The 9,946-nt window shown below is 46.2% G+C and overlaps 1 protein-coding gene across 3 annotated transcripts in view; it reads right to left on the reverse strand.

The window, feature by feature from the left end:
- Window positions 1-9,946, reverse strand: part of FAM168B (family with sequence similarity 168 member B) — a 194,678-nt gene that overhangs the window by 65,455 nt on the left and 119,277 nt on the right. For all 3 annotated transcript variants that reach the window (XM_063915715.1, XM_063915716.1, XM_063915717.1), the window contains one exon: window positions 7,403-7,545. In XM_063915715.1, coding sequence (XP_063771785.1) covers window positions 7,403-7,545 — 143 coding nt within the window. The remainder of the gene's footprint in view (window positions 1-7,402; window positions 7,546-9,946) is intronic.

Genomic DNA, 9,946 nt, shown 5'->3' on the forward strand with positions numbered 1-9,946 from the left:
TTGGTTTTTATGAAACAGTAAGCGCAAACCTAGATCAGGGTAAAGAGGTGGATGTAATCTTTTTAGATTTTGCCAAAGCGTTCGATACTGTACCACACATGAGACTTATCTACAAGCATCAGGGCTAGGAAGCACAATATGCACTTGGGTCAAAAACTGGTTAGATAATAGGGAGCAGCGCGTTGCGGTTAATGGATCTTTTTCAACTTGGACTGAAGTGCTAAGTGGTGTGCCGCAAGGCTCAGTATTAGGACCGCTATTGTTCAATATTTTCATTAACGACCTAACAGAAGGTCTAGAGAGCATGGTGTCAATTTTTGCAGATGATACCAAATTGTGTAAAGTTATAAATGCGGAGGGGGATGCTGAGTCGCTTCAGAATTACTTCGTTAAATTAGAAGCTTGGGCAGCGAAATGGAGAATGCGCTTCAATACAGACAAGTGTAAGGTAATGCACTGTGGTATCAAGAACAAAAACAACACCTACCTACTAAATGGGGTAAAATTAGGGGATTCTGTACTGGAAAAGGACTTAGGTGTCCTCATAGATAGCAAACTAAGCAGTAGTACCCAAAGTAGGACTGCAGCAAAGAAGGCTAATAAGATATTAGCATGCATAAAACGGGGAATTGATGCTAGGGACGAGAGTATTATACTCCCGTTATATAAATCACTTGTGAGGCCACACCTTGAATACTGTATACAATTCTGGGCACCTTACTACAAAAAGGATATCCTGGAGCTAGAAAAGGTTCAAAGACGGGCGACCAAACTAATTAAGGGTATGGAGACGCTGGAATACGAGGAAAGGCTTGCAAGACTAGGCATGTTTACACTGGAAAAGAGGAGATTAAGAGGGGACATGATCAACATTTACAAACATATAAGGGGACAATATACAGATCTTGCGCAGGACCTGTTTTTGGTTAGATCAACACAGAGAACTCGTGGACACTCGCTCAGGTTAGAGGAGATTCCACACAATACGGCGTAAAGGCTTTTTTACGGTAAGGACGATACGTGTTTGGAATTCCCTGCCTGAGGGAGTTGTAATGGCCAACTCAGTCAACACCTTTAAGAATGGGTTAGATAAATTCCTAATGGATAAGGATATCCAGGGTTACGGGGCATATCACGCACTATGGTTATTATAAAAAAGAGGGGTTAATCGGAACGGCAGTCAGCAACTTCAGTCTAAATTTTATACAAAATAATCGTGCATAGGAGACCACAAATAGGTTGAACCCGATGGACAATTGTCTTTTTTCAACCTTAGATAATAGGATTTTGGTACTTACCAGGTAAATCCTTTTCTTTGAATCCATAGGGGGCACTGGAGTACTCTTGGGATATGGACGGCTTCCGTAGGAAACAGGGCACTGAATATTTAAATTTAGAAAACTCCACCCCTCCATATCCCAGAGTACCTCAGTGTTTTTTTACTGGGCCGAACAGGAGCTATAGAGAGGTTGACAATGGAGTATTACATATAACATAACAGACAACAACGAAGTTGACACATAACGTTACTGACAACTAAACAGTTGACACCATAACCAGCACTTGATAATTTGAACCAGTCGGTGAGAGTGTGTTACCATAAGATCCCCTGAACTTACCACAAACCAGGTAAAACTGCTCTAGGTCGGCGTCCAGTGCCCCCTATGGATTCAAAGAAAAGGATTTACCTGGTAAGTACCAAAATCCTATTTTCTTTTTCATCCACTAGGGGTCACTGGAGTACTCTTGGGACGTACCAAAGCTTCCCCCGTGGGCGGGAGAGCTGTTTGGCACCTGTAACACTAGGCGGCCAAAGGTAGATGCTGATGCCGCAAACGTATCAAACTTGTAAAAGCGCACAAACGTGTGCACTGAAGACCATGTAACCGCACGACAAAGCTGCGTCGTATGAGCTCCACGACCAGCTACCCATGAAGTTCCCACAGAACGTGTGGAATGAGCTGTTACTGATGTAGGCGGCTGTAACCTAGCATTAAGGTAAGCCTGACGTATGGTCAGTTTTATCCATCTGGATAAGGTCAGCTTAGACGCTGGCCAACCCATCTTGGCAGCATCATAGAGAACAAACAACGTATCCGTCTTACGAACTGTAGACGTTCGGGATACATAAACGCGTAAAGCGCGTACCACATCCAGAGTTCCAGAATGTGCTGTTAACACAGGAACTACTATTGATTGATGTGAAAAGATGACACTACCTTTGGTAAGAAAGCGGGACTCGTCCGAAGGTCCGCTCTGTCATCATGAAACACTAAATACGGTGGCTTGCATGACAAGGCACCCAAATCTGAAACACGCCTTGCTGAAGCTAAGGCTAGAAGAAAAATTGTTTTCCAAGTGAGAAACTTTATATCCACTTGCTGTAAGGGTTCAAAATATGAAGACTGCAAGAAATCTAAAACCAGATTCAAGTCCCATGGCGCTGTAGGTGGAATGAATGGAGGCTGTACTCTGAGGACACCTTGCAGAAAAGTGTGTACCGACGGCAATAGAGCCAATCGTCTTTGAAAGTAAATTGACAACCCAGATACCTGCACCTTTAGTGTAGATAAACGCAGTCCTCCATCTAACCCCGTCTGGAGAAATAACAAAAGACGGGATACCTTGAAAGCGGATGTCGGAAACTTCCGAGCTTCACACCAACCTATATAGGCACGCCAAATTCTGTAATAATGAGCTGCCGTAACTGGCTTCCTAGGACGTAACATGGTTGGTATAACAGATTCCGGATTGCCCTCTCTTCTCAAGAGGGCGGTCTCAACAGCCACCCCGTCAAACGCAGCCGCGCTAAATCGGGGTAAAGGAACGGACCCTGTTGTAACAAGTCCGGACGTAGAGGGAGCGGCCAAGGATCGTCAGCGAGTAGTCCGTGGAGATCCGAGAACCAAGCTCTTCGAGGCCAATGAGGAGCCACTAGTATGACTGTGACAGACTCTTTTGATCCGTTTTAGCACCAGAGGGAGCAGCGGAAACGGTGGAAACAGATACACTAGGCTGTATGGCCATGCGATTGTGAGAGCATTCACCGCCACTGCCTTTGGATCTCTCGTTCTGGACACATACTGGAGTGTTTGGTGATTGTGGCGAGACGCCATCAGGTCCACCTGAGGGTAACCCCACCGCTGAACCAACATGTGAAACACCTCTGGATTTAATGCCCATTCTCCTGGATGAAAATCCCGACGGCTGAGATAATCCGCCTCCCAGTTGTCCACTCCCGGAATGAACACTGCCGACAATATCACCTGGTGGTATTCTGCCCAATTGAGGATTCGACCTACTTCCCGCATTGCCATGCGGCTTCTCGTTCCTCCTTGTTTGTTGATGTATGCGACTGCCGTTGCGTTGTGTGACTGCACTTGGACAGTCTGAGAGCGAAGCATGTGTACTGCTTGTCGTAGTGCATTGTAAATTGCGCGGAGTTCCAGGACATTTATAGACGGTAATCTTTCGTGATCCGCCCAGAGACCCTGGAGTTGACAATTGTGAACTACAGCTCCCCAACCTCTGAGACTCGCGTCCGTCGTTAGAATTATCCAATTCCAGCCGCCGAATAGTTTCCCTGCGGTTAAATTGTGTTCCTTGAGCCACCAGAGCAGAAACACCCTTGCCCTTGGCGACAACCTCACCCTGTGGTGAATCTGCAGATGCGAGCCCGACCACTGTGCGAGCACATCCAGTTGAAAAGGACGTGAGTGAAATCTTCCGAACTGAAGCTCTTCGAAAGCCGCCACCATTGTTCCCAAGAGGCGAATGCACAAATGTACCGAGACTGTGCGTGGCTTGAGCACTAATTGTACTAGATGGCGAATAATCTGTACTTTCTGTTGTGGTAGGTAAATTCTTTGATTTACCGTATCGAGAATCATACCTAGGAATTGAAGGCGTTGAGACAGAATAAGATGTGATTTTTTTGAAGTTGACAATCCAACCGTGGTGAACTAGTACATTGTACGTTAGTAGCGCATGTTGGAGAAGCATCTGTTGAGACGGGGCTTTGATGAGCAGATCGTCTAAATACGGAACTATTGTCACTCCCAGGGATCTGAGATGAGCTATCATCACAGACATCACTTTGGTGAATACCCGAGGCGCTGACGATAGGCCAAACGGTAAAGCCTGAAACTGGTAATGGTGTTGGCGTATTGCAAACCGCAAGAACCTCTGATGAGGCTGCCAAATCGGAATGTGTAAGTACGCATCCTTGAGATCTAGCGCAATCATGAATTCCTTTGGCTCTAAACTTGCAATCACTGAGCGCAGAGATTCCATCTTGAATCTGTAGTAAGTTACGTACCGATTGAGACCCTTTAAGTTCAATATTGGCCTGACGGAGCCATCCGGCTTCAGTACCACAAACAGACTGGAATAATAACCCTGACCCTGTTGGTGTACAGGGACCGGAATCAAACTGCTGAATCCAGTAAGGACTAAATGGCAATTTGCAGAACCACCCTCTTGTCGTCCGACAGAGGCAGTCCTGTCTTGAAAAACCGCAGTGGCGGAAGACAGTCGAACTCTATTTTGTAACCTTTTAACACTAAATTGCGGATCCACCCATCCGCAGATGTCTGGAACCACGCCAAATGGAAAGTCTGAAGGCGTGCTCCCACAATCGGAGAACCAAGATGGGCTGGTAGCCCGTCATGCCATTGGCTTGTCGGTAACCTTAGCGTCCTGACGACTTGTGTTGGTTTGTTGGAAACTACGTCCATGACCACGTCTACCAGGCGTGGCTGTTCCTCTGCCACGTCCGCGAAAGGACTGAGGTCTAAAGGATTTGAACGCAGGTCTAGAGTACCTCCGTCTTGGTACCTGTGGAGGCAATGGTAAGAAAAAGACTTTCCTCCCGTAGCCTCAGAAATCCATGTGTCCAATTCAGGACCAAACAACTTCTTGCCACCGTACGGTAACGCCTCTATACCTCGTCGTGCCGTAACTAGCGACGACGAAAGGCGAGAAGTGAGCTGATAGACGTCAGTAGAAGCTGTAGAGAGATACTCCGCAGCCTCACACATTTGATCAGCAAGAAGTATAAGGTGTTCGTCATGTAGGGCAGACTTGAGTTCTGTTATCCATACTATTAGCGCCTTAGTGACCCAGATGCCAACCAAGCCAGGTCTCAGCAACACTCCTGCTGCTACATACATGGACTTTAGCATAGTTTCTATTTTGCGATCTGAAGGGTCTTTAAGCGTAGTAGCAGCTGGCACTGGTATGGTTAATTTCTTTGTAAGTTTCGACCCTGACGAATCAACTATTGGTGGATTCTCCCATGTACATGTTACAGAGTCTGGAAACGGGTAACTAGACTTAAATCTGCGAGGTATAGAAAACCGTTTATCTGGAGTCTGTCGTGTTTCTACTAATATCTTATTAAGAGACTACGAAACAGGAAAACACATTGGAGTTCTCTGTCGTTTAGTAAATACGACCTGATCATTTGTCAGAGGCTCCTCAGTTTCTGTAAACTTCAGAAACTGACGCACCGCTCTGATGAGATTATCAATACCTGAGCTGTTAAAATCCTCACTATCTGACTCCACTTCGCCCTCCTCACCCTCATCTTGTGCCGTGAGGTCTGGCATGGAATCGTCAGAATGCAACATAGCAGAAACTGGTAAATCATAAGACATATGAAATTTATCCCGTCTACCCAAAATGGATTTGGACCTTTCGCAAGGCTGAGACGCCTCCAGTAGTTCTGGCGGTCTCACCCTAGACTCAGATCTTGCCGCTTCCCGCTCTTGTCGAGCGGCGGTCAATTCTGATTGCAACCCAGCCAGTACATTGGCTAGCATTTCCCATGGAGGGTCCGGGGATGAAACTGGCTGTAACACCGGCACAGAAATTGTATTCGGAACCGAATCCACAAAACATACTGTACATGTGGTAGATCCATCCGGTAACACACTGCTACAGACTTTGCAGTGATGCTTCTTAATTTTTGCTGGTGCCTTACTCATTATGGAGACAGACCATACAATACACAAAAAACAGACATTTGCACGACTCAGTAAAATAGTACGAAGGTGTCTCTATATATATATATATCTGTCCAAGTGCAGTACATGTGGCCAGTACTATGAAATGTGATCCCAAATTCCCACTAACACCCCTGCGCCTCCGGTGGAGTAGAGATGTAGGACAGGAACGTTCTGGAATCACAGCAGGAAGACACAGGAAGCATGGTTAAAATGGCTGCCATGCTTAAAATCATAGTCACAGTACAGGTTACAAGCATATAAACTGATATATAACTCTGTATGAAATCCTGTGTAATCATGGCTGCAGCCTAGCATACTGCTATTGCTGCAGTTTATTCCCCCTCGTGCCGCTTATTGTACCCTCTGCTGACAGCCTGTAATGCCCCCTCCCCCTGTATGCTCCGTTGCGGATGCAGTGCGGGGCGGGCAGCGTGTGGGGCCGCCAGCGGGAGCCGGGTAGCGGGACGCGCTGGGACAGACAGCGGGGAGCACGTCCTGAAGTGCTCTGAGCAGCGGCGGCGGGCGGGCTTAGAGGGATCCCAGCGCCATCAGTTTTAAGGAAAACTTTGTCCCCACACAGCGGGGCAGCAGCATGAGCTGACCGCCCCCGTTCAACATACCTTGACTCCTACTGCTGTGATGAGGCTCCGACGGGGCTTCTCTGCAAGCGCCGGCCAGCCTGTGTGCAGGAGGTCTGTGTGGCTGTGAGGGTGCTCATTGATTGAGGACCGACACGCCACAGCTGCTAGTAGCAGCTTGCACTATCCCTGAACCTGCCTTTTGGAAGGGGGAAAGGGATGTGTATGAAAAAAGAAAAAATATTAACTAAAAAAAAAATTAAAAATATTCAAAAGAATTGTGGACCAAGCCACAGACCTGTTGCTACTTCGAGCACAGAAAAAACACTGAGGTACTCTGGGATATGGAGGGGTGGAGTGTTCTAAATTTAAATATTCAGTGCCCTGTTTCCTACGGAAGCCGTCCATATCCCAAGAGTACTCCAGTGACCCCTAGTGGATGAAAAAGAAACTATGTTACTATGTTTGTTTTGCCTTGTATTCAATTTAATGCACTTCCATCTAGTGGTGCCCTCACAGTTCCATGCCCATATCACTGCTCACCAAATATATAGCTCCATTATCTTGGTCACTAAAGTTCTTGTCAAATGTGCTCAATTGTCTCATACACAGCCACGGAGGTCTCCTTTTGTGGCAATGCTACTCATAACTAAAGGTAACCTGGGAGACCTGTACTGTTATACATGGCAAGGCATATTTATACTTACATATGACCTCACAAGTCCACTATAAAAGTAATTGGTCACTAGATCTTTTTGCCTGTTAACTACCTGCACATGAAAAAAATGCTGAGGTATAAGATAAGTCACACTGTACCTGTGCATACGGGTTCTGCTGTGGGTAGGCACTTCTTACTGGATATACTGCAGTCTGGTAAGGATTTGGGGAAGATGAGTAAGGTGGCACCGTCCCACTGGTAGGGGAACATGAAACTTTGTATGGCGTACCTGGTGTATATCCTGTGGAAGACAGAACATTTCATACCATCAAACAGCTGACACTACTAAATAGTTGCAGAACACTTATATAATGCATTTGAATTTTAAGGCAAAAATAAAAATATATTTATAAACCCAAAAATAAAGGCTCATACACACTTGCCGATAAAATGAGCGACGTCGCTCATTTTCCCCCTCCCTGAGCGACGGCGCTCATTTTATCGGCAAGTGTGTATGCCGCCAGCAACGACCGATGCGCGGCCCCACGGGTCGGCAACGATCGTCGCGGTCGGTAGGGCATGCATGCAGGATCTGGACTGTCATCCACGACCTGTATGCAGGGCTGGCGGAGGCGTGATGTCACCGAGCGATATGAGCGGTCATATCTCTTAGTGTGTACAGTCGGCTGCCGACCGGCCGGTCCGTGAGGGGGAAACATTAGACAACGTCGCTCACAGAGCGACATCGTCTAATGTTTACGGACCTTAAGTGTCACTAATGCTGGGTACACACTGGCAGATATATTGGCCAATCAGTTGGTTATCCAATATATCTTTTGCTGATCTGCAGGTGTGTACAAGCAATATGTCTGTGAAAGACGTCTTTTGGTGCCCATACACTTATGAGATAATCGGTGCTATCCTTCGATTCCGACCACATCTGAGAGAGAAATCGAAGGATTGTATGCACACTTTAGTACCTTGAGACGCGATGCGCGGGCACGCCGCTTGAATATCGCGTCTCAAGATATGTGCTGCACTTAATATTTCTCCCATCGCAGTGCGATCGCATGTGGTTTTAAACCCACATGAGATATATCGCACTGCGATGTGCGATGGGCACCCGCCGGGAGCGGGCAGAGGCCGCTCCCACTCAGTGCGTGACGTGCCCATCACGTGATTACCGTGCGATCTATCGCATGGTAATCACTTTGGCAGTTCAAGTGCAATTTCATCACACCTGAACTGCCGTGCGATGCTCGGGGCATCGCACAACTGTATGGGCAGCATTTCACAAATATATTGCATCTGTTGTGCAACACAGCAGATAACCAACATATCTGCATATATATTAGTGCATCTTTCAGTGTGTATGAAGAATCCCCATCTGCATATATAGCTGCAGATAGATTTAACAGCAGATATATCTTTAAGCTATACTGGTGCATCTTTCTGTGTGTATGAACAACCACCATCTGCAGATATATCTACCAGTGTGTACCCAGCTTAATGGTGCCCATTACACTTGTGCGATGCCCCGCGACATCGCGGGGCATCGCATCGGCAGTACGGGAGCGATGAAATCGCACCTGAACTGCCAAAGTGATTACCATGCAATCATGCGATAGATCGCATGGTAATCACGTGATGGCCATGTCCCCGAGTGAGAGCAGCTTCTGGCCGCTCCCGGCGGGTGCCCATCGCAGTGCGATAAATAGCATGTGGTTTTAAAAACACATGTAATCGCACTGTGATTCGATAAATATTTACTGCAGCACATACTATCTTGAGACGTGAGATTCGACCGGCGTGCCCGCGCATCGCGTCGAAAGGTACCTAAAACGTGCATACAATCCCCCCCGATTTCTCTCACAGATGCGGTCGAAATCGAAGGTTAGCACCGATTATCTCACAAGTGAAAAACAGTTTAACCTGAAAGGAGAGCTTATCACTCATAGATCTACAGGTTAGTGTACACAGGCTATGTGACAGCCAGACTAAAGAGCTGCCTATGGTGTGCTTTAATGAGCCGACAGGCAACACGTGTTTTAAGTTTAACAGATTTAAAAAGGGAAGTTTAAGACGTAGAGATGAAAAAATAAAATAGAAATAGTTGCGCAGTCACCAATCACATTTTAAATGCAGTGTCATTAATTGGTCCATATAGTGAGCAGCTGCTTAAACTCTGCCGATTACATTTCCAAATTGATTACATAGGGAATTTCATATGAGCAGGTCCTCTCCCCTTAGTCTTCTATAGATAAAAATGCTAACCACACTGTAATTATGCATCTGTGTGATATTATATGCCATCTGTAGTAGTCTACTTTTATTTCTTGTCAGTTTTCTCACCTTGTATGGCACTACAAATCCCTTGTGGTGTCTTATAACAAATTTCTATAACAAATTTCCTATTCATTGACCAAATCCTGTGCATCATGGCTTAAATAGATGTATCTGAAGCGATTAGGATGATTGGAAAAAGTTAGCAAATAGTAGGTCTAGTTCCCCACATGGTCTGAGGGTGTGTACACGGTGAGATATTTTCTTTCGATTTTGACTATATAGTCAAAAATCGCAAGAAAAGTTAGTGCAGATCGCAAGGTGAAAGTCACCTTGCGATCCCGATTCGCAGTCCCGCCAGGTCGACATCGCAAGAATAGATAGACTGTGCAGGCAAGTCAATCCTTGCTAGATCGGTG

Source organism: Pseudophryne corroboree, chromosome 4, assembly GCF_028390025.1.
Source record: "Pseudophryne corroboree isolate aPseCor3 chromosome 4, aPseCor3.hap2, whole genome shotgun sequence".
In the NCBI taxonomy this organism is placed as follows: Eukaryota; Metazoa; Chordata; class Amphibia; order Anura; family Myobatrachidae; genus Pseudophryne; species Pseudophryne corroboree.